This window comes from Vicugna pacos, chromosome 3 (assembly GCF_048564905.1).
Source record: "Vicugna pacos chromosome 3, VicPac4, whole genome shotgun sequence".
Taxonomy (NCBI): Eukaryota; Metazoa; Chordata; class Mammalia; order Artiodactyla; family Camelidae; genus Vicugna; species Vicugna pacos.
Window position 1 is genome coordinate 29,588,857 of NC_132989.1, and position 19,033 is coordinate 29,607,889.

General features: G+C 35.1%; 1 protein-coding gene across 6 annotated transcripts in view; it reads left to right on the forward strand.

Moving 5' to 3' along the window:
- The window catches only part of RAPGEF6 (Rap guanine nucleotide exchange factor 6), a 202,344-nt gene that overhangs the window by 106,349 nt on the left and 76,962 nt on the right, over positions 1-19,033 (forward strand). For all 6 annotated transcript variants that reach the window (XR_012069590.1, XR_012069596.1, XR_012069598.1 and 3 more), the window contains 7 exons: positions 4,784-4,961; positions 7,053-7,189; positions 9,461-9,619; positions 10,203-10,355; positions 14,334-14,498; positions 17,040-17,147; positions 18,779-18,982. Coding sequence is in view for 2 of the 6 variants with exons in the window: in XM_006212844.4 (XP_006212906.1) it covers positions 4,784-4,961; positions 7,053-7,189; positions 9,461-9,619; positions 10,203-10,355; positions 14,334-14,498; positions 17,040-17,147; positions 18,779-18,982 (1,104 nt within the window). In the remaining 4 variants the exon portion in view is untranslated. The remainder of the gene's footprint in view (positions 1-4,783; positions 4,962-7,052; positions 7,190-9,460; positions 9,620-10,202; positions 10,356-14,333; positions 14,499-17,039; positions 17,148-18,778; positions 18,983-19,033) is intronic.

Below are 19,033 nucleotides of genomic sequence, written 5' to 3' on the forward strand. Positions count from 1 at the left end.
TAGAACTGTGCTTATATTAGCACCTAAAGGATATTCACCTACTGACTGGATGACCCATGTGAAGCTGGGACTGGAGCACAGCTGCTGATGTGGTTGGAAGTCTTCTGCTATAGGACTATGGCCAACCTTTTATGTTTTTCTTCCTCAGTAACTCTCTTCACAGTCTATTCTACTTTTTAAGAGGTTCATTTTAAGATTGAATAAAACATTAGCAGGTATCGTTGTCAACTTTCCTGCCCATCAGAAAAGTGCCTTCATTACAAAGTGAAGGAGATACTTTTTCATACCCCTTCATACCCCCAAAACCTGAAAGTTCTATCATTGGCCTTCCTCCCTTGATCATCATATTCAGCACCAAATCATATCAGTTCTGCTTCATGCGTATCATTGTGTTTGTGTATGTATGTTTGATGCTGAGGTGTAATTACCCTTTTTAGGATACAGGAAGACATAGAACATTTCCATCACCTCAAAAAGTGCTTTTATGTCCTTTTTCAGTCAGTCCCTTTTCCTGACCCCTAGCCTCTGGCAACCACCAATCTGTTTTCTACCCTTACAGTTTTACATTTTGGAATCATATAGTTAAAAGATGATGCAGTGTACAAAGTATGAAGTATAAAGTAACCAATAAGATAAAATAGGTTTCAGTGTATTTAGGGAGAGTGAACAGAGAAAAGGAGGAAAAATAATGAAAATTGAGAACCAAAACAGAAATTCAGAAATTTAAAAGAGAAAACTATTGTAATACTAAAGTCAAATATGCAAGAGTATAAGATAAAATCTTTTAAATGTAGCCAAAGAAGGTAAAAATCCCCAAACTTAGACTTTAGTTAAACTTAGGACAATAACCAGAGGCTAGAAACAGCATAAAAGTTAAATCCACAAAGATAAAATGAAAAGAAAAGAAATTGGAATCTTAAATAAATACATGCATATATATTTTATTACTGTTTTATGCCAAATGGTAACAGTGTTTTTCTATTGATGGTAGATTTGTGGGTAGTTGTTATTATGTTCCTGCAGCTTCTGTTATGTTTTTCTCAGTGAACATTATTATTTCTACATTTAACAAATTTTCAAGAGAATGTAAATAGAGTGTATAATTAAAAATAAAAATTGAATAAAATTGTGGAAAAAATTAAAGGAATAATTACTAGAGGATAAAAGAAATAAGAACAGAATAATAATAGATTGATAAACTGTATCTCCCAAAATGTAGAATTTCTGGACCTACAGTTTAAAAACAAAAAACATGGATACAGTAAGTAACACCAACTAGACTGTGTGTGTGTGTATCTCGTCAGATCCTCAGGACTGAAACAAAGGGAAGAAGAGGGGTGTTAGAGTTACATGTCAATATTGGACCCTTGGTCTCTCTCTTGACCTCAGGTCTCCTTTTAGTACTTGCTAAAGCCGTGAATACACTCTTTGGTTAATAGACGTTGGTCCACACCGAAAGGTCCTTGTTACTTGATCCTGTCCCAGACCGTTTGGCATAGACCAGATTTGCTTAGGGACGTTTTGGACAAGACCAAACATCCTGCAAAGCACTTTCTGGTTACAGTTGTATGTTGCCAATGCTTATACCTTGGCCAGCAACATTTGAAGTGATTTGCCTGTTACCCAGATCTCAGCATTTGAGAGATTTTAAAAGGCTAACACCAACGATGACTTGTAACAGTTTAAGCAAAGCCTTGTGAAATAATACAGATACAATTGACCTTTGAATAAAACGGGTTTGAAATGCACATGTCTACTTATACACAGACGTTTTTTCAGTAGATACACACTACAGTACCTGCATACAGAACCACAGCTACAGAGGGCTGACTGTAAAGTTTTATGTGTGTTTTCAACTGCTGAGAGGTAATCAGTGCCCCTAACACCAGTGTTGTTCAAGGGTCAACTATGTTTCTAATTTGGAGTGTTTGGAGGCAGGGGAGGAAGAGAGACATCCTAACAACAGTTCTTAATAGGAATATTGTTGACACCATTTTATATGGCCAAATGTGTGAATATGCTCTGATGCGTTTACTTCTTGAGAGTTTTCGTATGTTCTGGTTTAAAAATAAAAGTCCTTGGCTCTCAAAGAAAGTTCAAAATAAAATATTTGTCACAGTTTGGGGAAAAAATGTGCAAGTAGTAGTTTCAGTGTGAATATGTTTCTAGTCAGATTAGCTTAAAATTTTAGCTAAAAGTATGCATTAAGATGTTAGGATGTTCTTGGATGGAATATTTTATGTATCTTCAATGAATTCTCAAGAGAAATAAGGAGTGCCGCTTTCTCAATTTGTTTTTCTATTTACTTTAGTCTTTTCCAAGAGCTGGAAGATTGTAAAATGTTAATTACTGAATTAAAGCACTTGTCTTTTCATTAACTTATTTTTAAGTAACCTGAGATACACATCTATCTCCCACCTATCTTTCTGGCTTCTATACAGGAAATAAATGTGATCCTAAAAATCCCAACTCTGTGGCAGCATGATTCCGTAACTCAGAGCTCTACTGCCCATCTTTCCAGAGCTGTGGTGCCACGTTTCCACCAGAATGTTCTTTTGACACTTCAACTAGTTTTATCCTGCTACATGTTTTCTTCTACTTGTCTTTAATATTTCTGTTAAGAATATCATCTGTCTCCTAGTCAAAGTCTCAGTTCTCTTTGCCTGATTCTGTTTTTTTAAAGTCCCACTTACATTGCAGGAACAGTATTAAACTTTCCTTCTCTATGAAAAAATATTCAGTACTTCACCATTATCTAATTTTCACTATTGACTTCAAATTTGTATTCAAATTCCAAGCCTTTCATTTCTTTTTGGGGGGGGGGGTGAGGTAAGCCTTTCGTTTCTAACTGTGGTCTGCAAATGGTTTTATATTCCTTTATTCCCCACTTAAACATTCTAGATTTTGGTCCTTGACAAATACATATGCTGTTCCCTGAACACGTGTGTCTTTTCCTAACCCTGTTTTGGTAGTGCTATTCTGCCTGCGGCTCCATCTAGATGATATTTTCATATTGCCTCTCACATGTTGCCCACAGCTGTTGTTCTGTGGGTCATGTCACTTTCTACACTTTGCTTTTTAGTGTAGTTACTTGTAAACTTGACATTTTTCATCATCATAGGAAATTTGTGGTGGGCAGAGTCTGTGTATTCCTTTTGTAGGTCATGCTGAGTTAAGCACAGTATTGGCACTAAGGAAGCAATCTGCATATATGTATTTTTAGTTGGATTACATTTAGTTGAAAGTATATGCCCATATTGTTTCCAGGGAACATACAGAGGATCACTGCTAACTAAAGCTTGATTATTCAGAGCAAAGGAGGCCTTTGCCTACCTATCCTGTTGTAGACACAATGGAAAGGGCCAGCCTAGACAGCATTACTGTAAAGAATTAATTTCACAGGGTTCTTGCCCTAGCCAGAAAGACAAAGAGGAAACATAAGGACAAAGTGGTCTCTGAAAAGGTTGAATGGTGTATTAAAAATGGGAATTCACAAAAGCACTGAAAATCTAAGATTCTGGCTTAATATTTGCCCTGAATTAGAAAATGTGGTTTTTGTAAGTTTGTATAACTTCTCATTCTAACCTGTAGTTCCCCTCACTGTAGCCTCATGCTTATCTAGATGCAAACAGGAAAAGGCTATCTTTTGGTGGTATATTTGAGAAGGCCAAGTCATCAGAAAATCACCTCATTCTGTCTGCCTCACTAAATTATATTTAAACATATACACAGAGATACATTTATACTGTGAGGAAGGAAAAACCCAAAAATCTTAATACTTTTCTTATTAGCCCTTTCACCAATATACCTTTTTTAATCAGGACTTAATTCACTTGTCATTATTTTTCAGAGGATCTGCTGTATTCCAGGTGCTGGGATAAAGTAGTCAAAATGCTAGGGCTCCAATCTTCTTTGTACCCTACCTTAATGAATGTGGCATATCTATTGCCCTACGTTTTGTTAACAGTGTTGATATTAAGAGTCTCTGAGGCTCTGTTAAGTTTTCTTTTTGGCTTTTTTTCTTCTCTTTGCTTCAGTTTTGGGTAGTTTTTATTCCCTAAAATACATTTGCATTGTTTTCTATGAGTGACCTTTAAATTTAGAGGGTTTTTTTTAATCTACTGATTTCTTTACAATTATCTGAGACTAGTAAGTTTACAAATTTAAGATTATAAATACAAATTTGTTTTTAAGATTGCTTAGAATAATCTCAGCTCCAATTAGATTCAATAATAAGGTACTGGGAAGAGATAAATGTGTGTTCATTTCTTCACAGTTGTTCTATTTTAGCACTTTTCAGTACTACTCTTTACCTGTTTTATAATTCTGTTCTTAATTTACATGACTGCCTCCCCTATTAGATTCTAAACCTTGTGAAAAAACCATGATACCTTCTTTACAACACCCAGCATAGACTAATGAGGTACTCATAAAATGATTGTTGGTAAGCTACCTTTCTCTTTCCTGCACTTCATCTTTTAGGAGATGTTGTACTTTAAAAAAATACAAGTGTTTATTGGAAAACAGATATTAATACATTTAGTGATGTTTGAGTCTCCTAACCTGGCTCAGATTTATCAACTAGATGTCACACTGAAATGATGACCTGTATTTTGGGCAGAAAGAAACCTTTTATAAATAAGTATCATTTTGTTTTGATACAGCATACAGTGTTGCCTAATTCTTTATAATATTTGGTAGGGAGGAGTAGTTTTGCTTACTTCAGACTGTGCCATAGTTTTTATAATATGAAATGATAAGTGATCAAGCTTTCTTTCTGTAGGCTACAGAAAGTGAGGTAGGAGATGTAGATTTAACACGTCTTCCAGAAGGACCTGTTGATTCTGAAGATGAAGAGGAGGAGGATGAAGAGATTGATCGAACAGATCCACTGCAGGGACGAGATCTTGTTCGAGAATGTCTGGAAAAAGAACCTGCAGACAAAACTGATGATGACATTGGTAAGAAGTACATCTGTTCACAGTAAGAATTTTATAGTTTAATTTATATGTAGTTACCTATTGCTGCATAACATATTACCCCAAACATAGTAGCTTATAACAACACACACTTATTTTCTCATAGTTTTTTTGTGGGACAGGAATTCAGGAACAGCCTAGCTGAGTGGTTCTAGCTCATTGTTTCTCAGAAGACTGTAGTCAGAATGTTGGCAGGGGTTACAGTCTTATGAGACTTCACTGGGCTGAGCTAGAGGATCTACTTCCAAAGTGGCTGCTCACATGACTTTTGGCATAGAATCTCAGTTCCTTGGCACATGAGCCTCTGAAGGTTGCTTAAAAGTCCTCACAACATGACAGTTGGCTTCCTCCAAAGCAAGTAATCCAAAGGAGAATGGAGGCAGATGCCACAGTGTCTTTTATGATCTGGCCTCAAAAGTGATACATCATTGCCTTCCCAGTTCTGTTTGTCACACAGAGTGACCCTCATATAATAGGGGAAGATACTGCATGAGGACATGAATATCAAGAGGCAAGAATTGTTTAGGGCCATCTTCGAGGCTAGCTGCCCCAGTATGAGAGCTTGTTTGGAAGTTCTAGTTGGGGAACACAGCTACTCATATACCCTTGACTGAAGAACAGTTGTCTGTCAGGCAAGGTTCTCCTCTACTGGGGAAGGTCATCCTCTTTTCACCAGGTGCAAAGCTTCAGGAGGGATGCTTGCGTGGAGCTGTAAGGGAGGAAGAGGACACGTGCCTAGACAGACAGATCAAGTGAATCAGCCATGGTGATCAGTAGGGTGATGAATGTTGCAGCTGGATCGCCCTCACATCTTGGCTGCCCCAGTTTATAAAACAAAAGATTCTTTCGTTAATGCGCTTTAATTGCATTAAAGTGATTTTCTCCTTCATGTTTGTATGTTTAAAACACAGTATATCAATGTGCTTTGTCTATGAACTGTTATAAGTGTTATCAAAAATCATATTTTTGCCTCTAGCTTGAAAAAATATATGTATATACAATTTTTGGTTCAAATTTTATAAAGTCTTAAATTTTTTATTGAAGTACTTACTATACTTTGGAGATTGAGTAATACTAAAGATGCTAATGTTATCGGTAAAGATTACTTAGTGTCATTATATATTATGAGTCAATTAAGATTTTATCTTAGATTTCCCTTCCCCCGCAGTCATATTACTGTGATTCTAACCAGAAGTTACTGCTACTAATAATTATAATCTGTGTGAATAAAGATTGATACATTTTAACATTCCTTGCCCTGCTAATGACATATAATATAGTTAAGCAACCTAATTTAGACTCATGTTGTGAATACTTTCTTGACAGAAATTGTAAGTGCATTTTTAATGATAAAGAATTGTACACTACATTCTTTTCACAAAGCTTTTTCAGAAATTGAAATATAATTAACTTCCAACTATCTGTGGGTGGATAGCACCTTATACTTCTCTTTTAGCCCTTACCTTACCTGCCTGCTTAAATATGTTTCTCCTTTATATTTATTTTTATTATTCATGTATCTATACCAGGGAATGGTCTTAGACAGGCACTCATAAACATTTGTTGATTAGCTAAAAGAGAATTATCTTGTAGTTGCTTTGACAAATCTTAAACTAGTATTCATGTTTGTTGTCCCTAATTTAATTACTGACTTATATTAATTACTTTTAAAAATTCTGGCTCAATATGAACTAGACAAAAAGCTTTTTCACTAACCTGTTAGATCAAAGGACATCACAAACTTAATCACCATGGAGTAGAATCTCGTGCTAGGAGAATAATCTAAACTCTCCAACCGCGTCTGATTTTGTGTGGTTTCCTGGTTCTCTCTGGAAAGTGTGAATTCTGGTATCTTCCATTGTGCCTGTATTTTCATATGCATCTGAATATATCTGTTAAGCAAATAACTGAATTTTTTTTTAACCAACAGTCACTTTGTGTCTTGGTTTCTCTAGTTTAACAGCATAAATTCCTAAATTGATTAGGAAATTGGGTATTAAATTCTAGATTTTATTGTATCTTTAGACTGTAGTCCTTGATGGTCTCTATACTAGAATTTCTGTTTTTTAACAGAACAATTACTGGAGTTTATGCACCAGCTTCCGGCTTTTGCAAACATGACCATGTCTGTAAGGAGAGAACTCTGCTCAGTGATGATTTTTGAAGTGGTAGAGCAGGCTGGAGCTGTTATTCTTGAAGATGGGCAAGAGGTAGGTTAGCTAATAAATGTTACACATTACTTGGTATGGCAGCTAATTTTTAGAATAATTTCCATAAGCTTATGTAAATCTTGACTTTTAAAATTTATACAATTTTTAAAATGAATACTGAATTTAGGGGTAGTTTTCATTTCTGAAGAGATACATTTTGCTTTGTTTTCACTTTACTTTGTCTTAATTTTGATTTCCTGGCAGTGAACCTTGGAACAAGTAGATGTTCGATGAGTTAATATTCACTGAACCAATTTGGTTTCTCTTCTCAAATTAAGTTGTAAGACATTTAAAAAATTTCTTCATTATTGCTTTATTATTATATTTATAACATTATTACTGTCTAAAATGTTTATGAAGTATTTACTCTCCCTATCCCTTTTCTATATTATACAATTTTTTTAAATGAAGGAAGTGTGTGTGTGTGTGTGTGTGTGTGTGTGTGTGTTTATAAGTACTTTTGCCTCCCTGTGGACTGCTGTTAGTTGAGGCATTTGTGTAGCAATTCTATTTTCAAAAGTGAGATATACCAGAAGTGTCATAATTTAAACATTTAAAAACAAACAAAAAAGGACAAATGCACAAACTTGCTGTTGCTTGGATGGCAACTTGTAGACGGGTGGAGGGAGGATTCAGAGGACTTGAAAGTTGTTACTGCTGTAGATAGTACTTGATTATTTTTCTTCTGAAACTGATAAAAATTAAAGCTGAGGTGTCAGTCAGTGAATATTGTCATACACTGTTAGTATGAATATAGGGCCTCAAAGTATTAAGTCTCTAACCTACTGTTCCACTTCTGAATGTCTCTCCTCAGGACACAATATAAAACTCAAAGAGGTATCCCAAAAGATACTCATTACAGCTTATATATAACAGTATAAATTGTAAATGACCAAAATACATTCCCCAAATAAGCAGTAGTTAAGTGAATTATTGTATAGCTACAGGTTATATGTAGGTTTTCAAGTTACTTTAAAATTTGATAGAAATCTTTGAGGGCGGGGACCTTATCTCTAGCTTTGTTTACATGCTTTTTTCCAAATATCCTAGAAAATGTCAGGCACATGGGATTTCCAAAAAAAAAAAAAAAAAAGTTTGATGAACAAATGAATAGTATTAAAATTTTATTAAAATAGTATTAAATTTTTTGAAAAGACAGGGTAGTCTGAATATTTCAGCAATATGAAATAATATAAACATGGGAGAAAAATATTAAACTTTAAACTTTTAAATTTTAAACTTTTAACAACAACTATGTGAAAAGTGGGATTTTAAGTAACTTTTATTTTCTTTTCCACTTATTTTGTCTTTTAGTTTTTCACATTTCTGTAAACAAAAATTTGTTGTGTGCCTGCTTTGTGCCAGATACTGTTCTAGCCATAGCAAGTACAGAGGTGGAAACACCTGACACAACCACTGTCCTCAAGTAATTTGTGCATCACAAATTCCACAATGAGTGTATTTTGCATTTCACATAACTCCCAAAAGGCACACTTTTGAAAAAAATATTTCTTATTGCCACTGACTCTTCTTCAGGAATGATAATCCAGATTTTCCTTAAATCACATTAAACCTGTTGAAAGTTTAGGCTAGTAAAAGGGATACTAAATGAGAACAAGTAGTCTTTCATTGATATATAGTGGACCTTAAAATATATCTCCTTAAAGCATTAAATACTTCTGTATAAACTGAAGTCCATATTTTAACATAGGAGCAATTTTGAATATTTTGTTAGAATGCCTTAAAATTCAGGCTTTTAGTAGTCTTTCTGAATTAATCTCTAGATATCTTTTTTTTCTTTTGAATGTTTGCTCTGTGCCAGGCACTATTCTAACCACTTAGTATGTATAAACTCATCCTTAATTAACACAGAAGTCCCATGATAGGTGCTGTTGTTACAGCCATTTTAGTGATAGAGAAACTGAAGCCCAGAGAGGTTAAATAAGTTGCCCAGAGTCACTTAGCTAGTCAGTGACAGGCTCTGGATTCAAATTCCAAGAGCTTGTGGTTTTAACTATAACATTTTTTGTCTCAGAGTATTTTGGTCAGTTATGAAGATTCCCGATTTAATTCAGTGATTAAAAGAAGAAAAAATAAAATAAACTTTAGTGTTTGCATCACAAGCAGAGTGTTACTCACAGAGTATTTAGTAATATAGTCAGATCTTCTTTCTTTTTTAAATTATGCAAATTCTATATATTGATTGATTCTTTTTCAAAGATACAACTATCTTTTTTAAAAGATTGTTAAAACCTATCTTTTTCTCTTTAGCTTGACTCATGGTATGTTATTTTAAACGGCACTGTAGAAATTAGTCATCCAGATGGAAAAGTTGAAAATCTCTTTATGGGAAATAGTTTTGGAATTACTCCCACTCTGGATAAGCAGTACATGCGTGGAGTTGTTAGGACTAAAGTAGACGATTGTCAGGTGAGTTTGTCTCTGGTCATGTCCTCTTGTTTGTTGATTTTAAATGGCTGAGCCTATTTTTCTTTCCTCAAAATAAAATGATGTGATTTGAGAATTAGAAGTTTTGAAAAATCACAGTTAATAAAGGAAACTGGATTTTATATCTGACTCAAATATTTGTGGAAATAAACAAACTATAAATTTATTAAAGAGAATATACCAAATAAATGTGGTTTGTTAAATTTCTATCTGATAGTAGCCAACTCAGTCCCTTTTTTTTTTTTAATTAAGAAAAGAAATAGGAACTACTGAGTTGTTTGTTTCTAACTTACTCCTGCTTCATGTTTTCTTTGCAGAGGGTCAGTTTTGAGAGAAGTAGATGTTCACTTCTCCTTTTAGAGTAGAATTCAAACAGTTTTAACTTCTTTGGTCTCTTTGTGCACGAATTATTTATTTCACTTTGATTTTTGTTAAGGAATAAAGGGATTAAATAAAAAAAGAACTGATGCCACTTGAGTTCTTACCTCTGTGCTCTGCCTTAGTTCGTAGTGATGTATTTATGTATTATAGGTTCGTTAATTGTCCCCATGTTGTTCTTGGACAGTTTGTTTGCATAGCTCAGCAGGATTATTGGAGAATTTTAAATCATGTGGAAAAAAATACCCATAAAGTTGAAGAAGAGGGAGAAATTGTTATGGTACATGAGCACCGTGAACTAGATCGAAGTGGAACCAGGAAAGGACACATTGTCATCAAGGTGGGTGTTTTTTACTTACTATTCTAGTTACTGACAGAACAAAGCTTTCATTTTGCTTGTAAGACTTTGAATCAGGTTTTGAGTAGTGCAAGGTAATTCACTAACTTTGGGATCTAATGTAAGTAAATGTGTTGGTTCTTTTGTCTTTTTCTCAGTTGGTTTTTGCACAATTTATTGATGAAGGATAACATTGCCATTTGGTTTCAGTATGGAAAGGTATTATTTATAATACACCACAGCTTTCCTTCTCAAATTTATCTTATGATCCATTGGTTATGGGATTAGTTTCATCAAAAACAGCAGCATTTAGAAACAAAACAAATTGAAAGGACCAACCATAAATACATAAAGAATCCTAGACAATTCTTACTGGATCTCTGTGACACTAACTTCTTGGAATCTCAATTTTCTTATCTGAAAATGAGTGTGGTACAGCAGGGCTTTTTTAAGAGTAAATGTGGTAAATCACAAGACATAGCATGTTACAGAGTCTGAGTATTAATCCCCATACTGTTTTCTCTAACTCCCTTTTTCCCCTTTTCCTTGTCCCCCTTGCCTTACACTCCCCCATCCTGTTTCTTTAAAGACAGCAAGATGTAAAGAAGAGCAGTTAGAGTTGAAGGAGAGGAGATAAATGCAGGACCTTTTTTCTTTTCAAGCTCATCTTGGTTGTAGAATAAGTAAATGTGTTATTTTTCATTACAAATGCAGCAGCTTATTTAATAAGAGGGACTGATGTCAGATCAGTTCTTCCTCAGGAGGCAGACTATTGTTCAACACTGTCTTTTCTTTTCCTAAACTGATACGTATAAGCTTTCTGTGTAGAGAAGATGAACATATGTGTGGACTTCCATAGGCTGTCTTTCTATGGAGGCTCATGTTTTTTAATGCTTTTTTTTTAATAAATTTTAAACTTACAGAAAGTTGCAAGAACAGTATAGAGCCCACCCTGACTCACATTCCCCAGCTGTTAAAATTTCACTGCATTTTCTCTGTTATCATCAGTCTTTTTGAACTATTTGAGAGTAGTCAGCAAATGTGTTGCCTCATCACTCCTAAATATTCCTGAATTTAATTAATATGAAATGTTTCATTTAATTTTAGGAATTTTAATATTGTGTGTTTTTCCTAAAAACAAGAACCTCTCCTACATAAACTCCATAGAACCCTTTGAGTTAGGAAATGGACATTGATAAAGTAAAACTATTCTGCCCACAGACCCTATTTAGATTTTCACCAACTCTCCAGACATTAGCTCTTTTCCTTTCTGGTTCAGAATCTCATCCAGGAATACAGTTGCGTTTGGTTGTCATGTCATTTCAGTCTACTCCAGGAACATTCTTTTCCTGTTCACATTCTCAGTAGTTTTCAAGAATATAGACGTTATCATCTGTAGTATGACCATCAGCCTGGATCTGTCCAGTGTTTCCTCATGCCCAGGCTAAAGTCATGATGTCCTGGCAGAAATTGCACAGATATGAAGTTGTGCTCTTCTTAGTTCATCATATCAGGGAGCTCACATTGTCAACCTGCTGCACCACCAGTGAAGTTAACCTTAACCACCTGGTTGCATTGGTGTCTGTCTGCCAAGTTTCTTCACTGTAAAGCCGAGATTTTCCCCTTTATAATTGAGAAGTATTTGGAGCAGAGATGTTCTGGAATAGTGTCAATCAAACCTCTATCCACTGGTCTTCACTTCCACTGACCACTCCTGCCTGAAATGGTGATTTTCTATTTCCATTATTTCTCTTACACTTAGTCATTTTACTGTAAGAATGAGCAATCTCCCTCCATTAATTTAATTATATTTGTATGGTCTCATGTATTGTATTCCCTTGCCATCAGTGTTGTTATGATCATCAAATTGTCCTAGATTTGAACAGTAGGACCCTGTTAAGGCTGACTTTATATCCTTTTGACATGACCCCATCATTTTTGGGGAGCATCCTTATTATCAGGCAGAACAGGATGTTCCAGGCTCATCTTGCAGTTTTCCTGCCCCAGCTTTGGAATTAGGCATTTCTCCAGAGAGCTCTGAGTCCTAGTGAAGAATAGCATTTAAAAACCAAGATCTAGGGGAGGGTATATCTCAGTGGTAGAGTGCATGCCTAGTACACACAAGGTCCTGGGTTCAATCCTAGTACCTCCATTAAAAATAAATAAAAACTTAATTACCTCCTCCCTCTCCCCCCAAAAAAAATCCTAAAAATAAATTCAAAAAATAAATAAATAAAATAAAAACAAAGATCTGGGCATTCATTCTGTGCATTGCTACTGAGGTGTCACTTCTTCTAGTGCCTTTTATCAGACAGAGGTAGGAAATATATGTATTTACTATAAATTCATACACATCTATAACTTCTTATATGTAGCCTAGCCTAGCTAGCTACCTATAACAATCATGAGTTCATACCAGTACTCCCAATTCAAGTACTATACCAGAGTTTTTGGTAGCCTTTTCCTTTCCCTATTTGTAAATACCTTATCCATCAGTGGCTCTAGTTATGCTCTGAATATTTACTTATTTGCTCATCATAAGCAGACTCTGTCATGCCAGCCATCTCCTGCAGCCACCAACTCTGCATACTCTGCACCCAGCATCACACCTTGTTGGATGATAGTGAACACCTTGATGACATGCCTCTCCATGACTGTGCGATTTCTCTTTAAAGTTTTGAATATATGGCCTAGCCTCCATAGAGATCTTGCCTCAGTGATTTAGCTAATCAGAATAATGGCCCTTCTTTAACATGTTGATCATTTCTACCCCTGACCTAGCTATATGTGAACTAAGAACCAGATTTAACATGTTGATTGCTCACTGTGGGTCAGGTACCCCTGAGGAAACTCAGTTGTCACCCAGATTTGGGTGATGTGGTGATCAAAGTGTTAAGTGACCTCAGATTATGATTTGCCTGAATGATAGATCCGATTTGGTATTCTTAGTGTGTTTTGGAGGGTGAGAAAATAGGAATGACCTGTGGGTATCTTGTCTCTTAAATGGATTATATGAAGACCCTTTCCTCTGACTTCATTCTAGAGAATTTACATGCCTTATTAGCACTGGGTACCCTTTTATATTTTGTAATAGATTCTTACATAAGAACATTGTTCACATTAATGTATGTTTGCCATGCATTAATTCTGAATTGTGTAGTTGTTTGGATGAATGGAAAAAATTAAAATATGAGGTTATGGGCAACAGTTGGTTTTTATATTTGGTTTAACATCTGGCTTATTTCTGTATTTGTTCTGTGTACCCACTTTTGAAAAGGCTGCAAAGGTAATAAATTTTAACATTGATTCAGAAGCTCAAGGAGGAGCAGTAGATAAATGTTGTTTGCATTTCTTTTTATAAATTGGAAAGCAGGCAAGCAGTTAAAACTCTGAATCAATGTAAAAGCTATCTATAGCACTTCTGGTTTCTCTCAAGATGGTAAACTAGAATAGAGAAACCATAGAAGAGGAAACTTCTATTCCAGGAAGTACAACAATAAAACAAGCTATCTTGAACTGCTATGTTGTTGCTATAGCCTGGGGCAGAAGAGAAATTGAGGATGGTTAAATTTGGAAGAAAGCTTTATTTATTTACTTCTTTCTTTCTTACTTACTTACTTAGTTACTTACTTACAGAGTTCGATTCTCATCTCTTCCTTTCCTTCTCTTGACTTGAGACAGTCATAACATCATCTCCCCTCCTCCCCCGCCTCCCTGGTATGATGAAATGCCAATAAAAACAGCTACAGCTGAGTAAATGCTGCTGTGCATGTTTATTCCTCTGCCTTCTCTCTAAAACCTCTGGGTGCTGGTGGACTACACCCTAAGGGAATTACGTACAACCAGTGCTAGGGGTTTTAAAGGTGAAGCCCTGCTTTGGGAACTTTTATAATAGTGTGGCTACAAAGGGAAGTAATCAATAGGAGTTCTTTGGTTCCTGAGCTATTTATTTTCTAATTCTTCCTATCTTTTGATTTTTAGGCAACACCTGAGCGTCTCATCATGCATTTAATAGAAGAACATTCCATTGTGGACCCAACTTACATAGAAGATTTCCTATTAACTTATAGAACATTTCTTGAAAGCCCTTTGGATGTCGGGATCAAACTGCTGGAATGGTTTAAAATTGACAGCTTAAGGGATAAGGTTGGTTTTGTAAAGGACATGAAAGTGATTTTAGCCTTTAAATTTTGTTCCCCCCAAACCATTTGCAACTGATAAATGTTTATTTTGATAACCAGATTCAGTTCATCTAAAAAAGTTAGAATAGATACATCTCTTGCTTAGTTTCTTTTATGACAAAAGAGCATGTTGAAAGTTGATATTTTGCCTTTTAAAAGGCAAAAACTGAAATAAGACTGTGGTGTAGCTGTAAATTCAAAAACATAACTGTACTTTTTGCATTTTATCAAAATATTCGGTTGTTTCTGAGATCAGTAAAACATTTAGAAGTTTTTTAATAATTTAGAAAGAATAGTCACCAAGTAAATTTTTGTCAGAGGGCTTAGATTGTTTGTAAAATAGAAATTTATTGACTTTTCTGAGTTGAAGACTTTATATAATCATTTTAAAACAATTTGTTTTGACTTTAACTTACCATTAATGTGACTTACTTAAATCTAGCTCTGAGTGTATTTCTTGCATTATTGTTTGCTATTTTAAATAGATTATCTTTATTTTATGAGGTGCTTGTACATGGAAAGACTAGTAGTACCTCAGCTACTGCTACGTTAACTACCAATAACTATCTCAGTAACTGGTAGGAAGTTAGTTATTTTAAGAAAACTAAAAGTAGGGCCATAGTTGCCTAGTATGTCTTTCTGAGTTATGCTTTAAAGGAAATGAATTAGATGTAGCTGAATTCTGTGGAATTCTATTACTTAGGAAACAAACGTGTCCAAAACTACAGGCTTGCCTTTTCCCTGCTTTTGGAGTTGTATATAGTTACTTAGGTTGCTGAGGAGATAAATTCATGCTAGAGAATGAAAAAAATATGATTTAGGAACAACTAGATATCTACATGTAAAAGAACAAAGTTTGACCTTTACGTTATAGTCAGTATTAACTTAAAATGGATCAGAGACCTAATGTAAGAGCTAAAACTATATAATACTCTTCAAAGAAAAGAAGGGGTGAAAAAACCATGACCTTGGATTAGGCAGTGGTTTCTTAGGTATAATACCCAGAGCACAAATTTGAAAAAAGGAAAAAAATAGATAAATTGAACTTCATCAGAATTAAAACCTTTCTACATCAAAGGAGCTATCAAGAAAAGCAAGACAACAAATAGAATGGGAGAATATATTTGCAAACCGTATGTTTGATAAAGGCCTAGTATCCAGAATACGTAAAGAACTCTTACAACTCAACAACAAAAAGACAGTACAATGTAAAAATGGACAAAGGACTTGAATAGACATTTCTCCTAAGAAGATATATAAATGGCCAGCAATCACGTGAAAAAGATGTTCAGCATCATTCATCTTAGGGAAATGCAAATCAGAAGCACAGTGAGATTCTGCTTCACACCCACTAAGATGGCTTAAAAAAATGAAAAGGAAACACAAGCATTTCAGGGATGTTGATGTGGAGAAAATGGAATTCCCATATGTTACTTATAGTAATGTAAAACGGTATAGCTGCTACGAAAAACAGAATTACCATATAACGCAGCAGATCTTCTCCTTAGGTATGTATCCAAAAGAGCTAATAGATGTGCAAACAAAAGTTTTTATACAAATATTCATAGCAGCACTATTGATGATAGCAAAAAAGTGGAAACAACCCAAATGTCCATCAGCTGATGAACGGATAAACAAAATGTTACATAGCCATATAAGGAAATAATATTCAACCATAAAGAGGCATGAATTGCTGATGCTGCAACATGGATAAGCCTTGAAAATATGCCACGTCAAAGAAGCCAGACACAAAAGGTCACACGTTGTATGAAATAATCCAAGTAGGCAAAGCACAGAGACAAAAAAGCAAATTAGTATCTGCTAGGGGCTGGAGAGCAGGCAGAATGGAAGGTAACTGTTTACTGGGAATGGGGTTTTCTTTTGGGGTGATGAAAATGTTCTGGAGATAGTTGTACACCATTGTGAATATACTGAATGGCGCTGAATTGTATACCTAAAAGTGGTTAAAGTGGTAGATTTTATGTGTATTTTACCACAGTTTTAACTTACATTACTCATATTGTTAGGCACATTATTCAGTTCAACCTCCATTTGTTAATTTTTAACTTCTTTGTTAATCTATGACACAAAGTAATAAATCAGTTCACAACTTTGAAAATTCATAGTATTTTTGATGTTTCAGAATTTTGGTTAAACATATTCTCAGTTAAACACTTTTGATGTGATTGCCTGCCCTTTGAAGCTTGTAATTTAAGACAGTCTCTGAAATATACATCCCATATACTTCTTATATGTTAGCATACAGGCTTGTGTTTTCGTACTGAGGGCACAGAGTCTTGACTCTTACTTTGTGTACAAAAGGAAGCAAAAGCTCAAACAAAACCATGCCTCTCTGTTAGAATGAACTTGTGTGTGGCAAAATGGGAAAAGGGGTTAGCCATATAGCTTAGTTCCCCCTCAGTTTGGAACATGCTTTTGGAATCTACTTTTGCAGAAAGGATGCCACTGTTATAATCGTTATGCTGCCTCTTCCATGTTTCCACAGGTAACACGGATTGTATTATTATGGGTAAATAATCATTTTAATGATTTTGAAGGTGATCCTGCTATGACTCGATTTCTGGAGGAATTTGAAAAAAATCTGGAAGATACAGTAAGGCTCAGAAGAATTTTATCTTCTTCAGAGTTTAGGGTTTCTTACCTTACCCGTCTTCCAAAGAATAGCAACTCAGAACAGCTTTCATCTTCTCTGTCTTGAGTGTCTGTTCTGAGAACTTCCAAATCTGTATTCTAGAATTCTGTTCATCCTCTGCCACTCCAACCCAAACAAAAATGCATCTTCCTGACTCTTCACTGATTTGGACATACACATACACAGACTTAACAGATCTACATTAGATTTTTCAAGTCTCCTTTCTGCATGTGATTTTACTTATTCAAAATATACAGTGCCTAAGGTAATATCCTCAAGGTCTTCTTAAGGCCTCTTAATATCTCAGGGTCTTTCATAGTAGCCATTTATAAGTCCGTTTTATTCTCCCTATTAGATATAAAACTTGGAACTGCAACTGGGTTGTCTGCTCCAAACACCTTGAAATTTTAGGAATAAATAATAAAGCAGATCAGAAGTCAGATTGCCTAAATTAACATTCAAACTCCACCACTTGCTAGATGTGGGAATTTGGACTAGTTGCACAATCTTACATTCTTTGGTTGTCTTATTTTATAGGTAGCAGCCTCTAGTTTATTGGGACTGTCATAAGAATTATAATGAGCTGATAAACATAACAATCTGCAAACAAAACCTGGCACATAGCTAATGCTCAAGAAGCATTGTTATTACTCATAGAGTAGAAGTGGAATAAAGAAGGGGCAATTGGCAGATATTTCTGTCCTTTTCCTTACCCTTTGGTTCCTGTAGCCTTTTCAGCAGCACATCTGCTTTATACAAATTGGGGAGAATGGACAGGGAACTTGATCAGGAGGCTGTAGAGGCTCACCAACATCATTTGGATCTTCCAGTGCTGGCTGTGTGAATATTCAAGGGGCTTATGGAAAATAGAAACAGCTTTACGATTAAGGGATTTTTTTTTTCCCCAGTAATCAAGTCAGTCATCAAGTATTTATTGAATTCTACTTTATACTCAAAGCTGTTATGTAGGATTGGAACAGGCGTAAGACATGTTTCCTGCCCTGAAAAAATGCTGGCTGCTTGTTATGCACATGAGATTTACACTTATTACACAGATTGAGAATAGTTGAATATTAAACTCGTTTAGAATATGAAAGTTTGAATGTTATTGAGTGTAAGGAAGATATAAAATAGTATAGAAATAATATTTCTGGGAGAGATGGAGACTTGAATATTAGAGAGTATTTGGAAAGGTGGTTCAAACCCTTTAAGGCTTTAAATAAAGGTTTTAAAAGGTTCTGGTTGTATATCACAGCCAGAAAATAAGCAAGTTAACAGTAGAGTATTTTACAGGAAGGCTCAGAAAATGAAGAATTTTTTTTTGTTTTTCCTCTCTAAATGAGACATCACTTCAAATTTTTTTCTAACCTGTGATTATCTAGAAGTTTAAAAAAAATCATACTAAGAGATCCTACTCTTCAGAGTGCTCTAGGATGGAAGGTTTCCCTCCTTCAGTTTTATTTATCCCTGCTTACGTGTTCTTTACTCTGCTTCAAATACAGTTCTAATTCTAATAATTTTAGGTGAATTTTTGAAGCTTTTAGGAATAGATCTATACATTTATATACATCTTACCCTTTTCTGCTTTCTAGAAAATGAATGGTCATCTCCGGTTATTGAATATTGCCTGTGCTGCAAAGGCTAAATGGAGACAGGTTGTGCTGCAAAAGGCTTCCCGAGAGTCCCCTCTGCATTTCAGCCTTAATGGAGGGAGCGAGAAGGGATTTGGTATTTTTGTTGAATGTGTAGAACCTAGTAGCAAAGCTGCTGATGTGGGACTGAAACGTGGTGATCAAGTAAGTAAATACCCAACCACTTTAATTAAAACCTTTATATAAGTAATATGT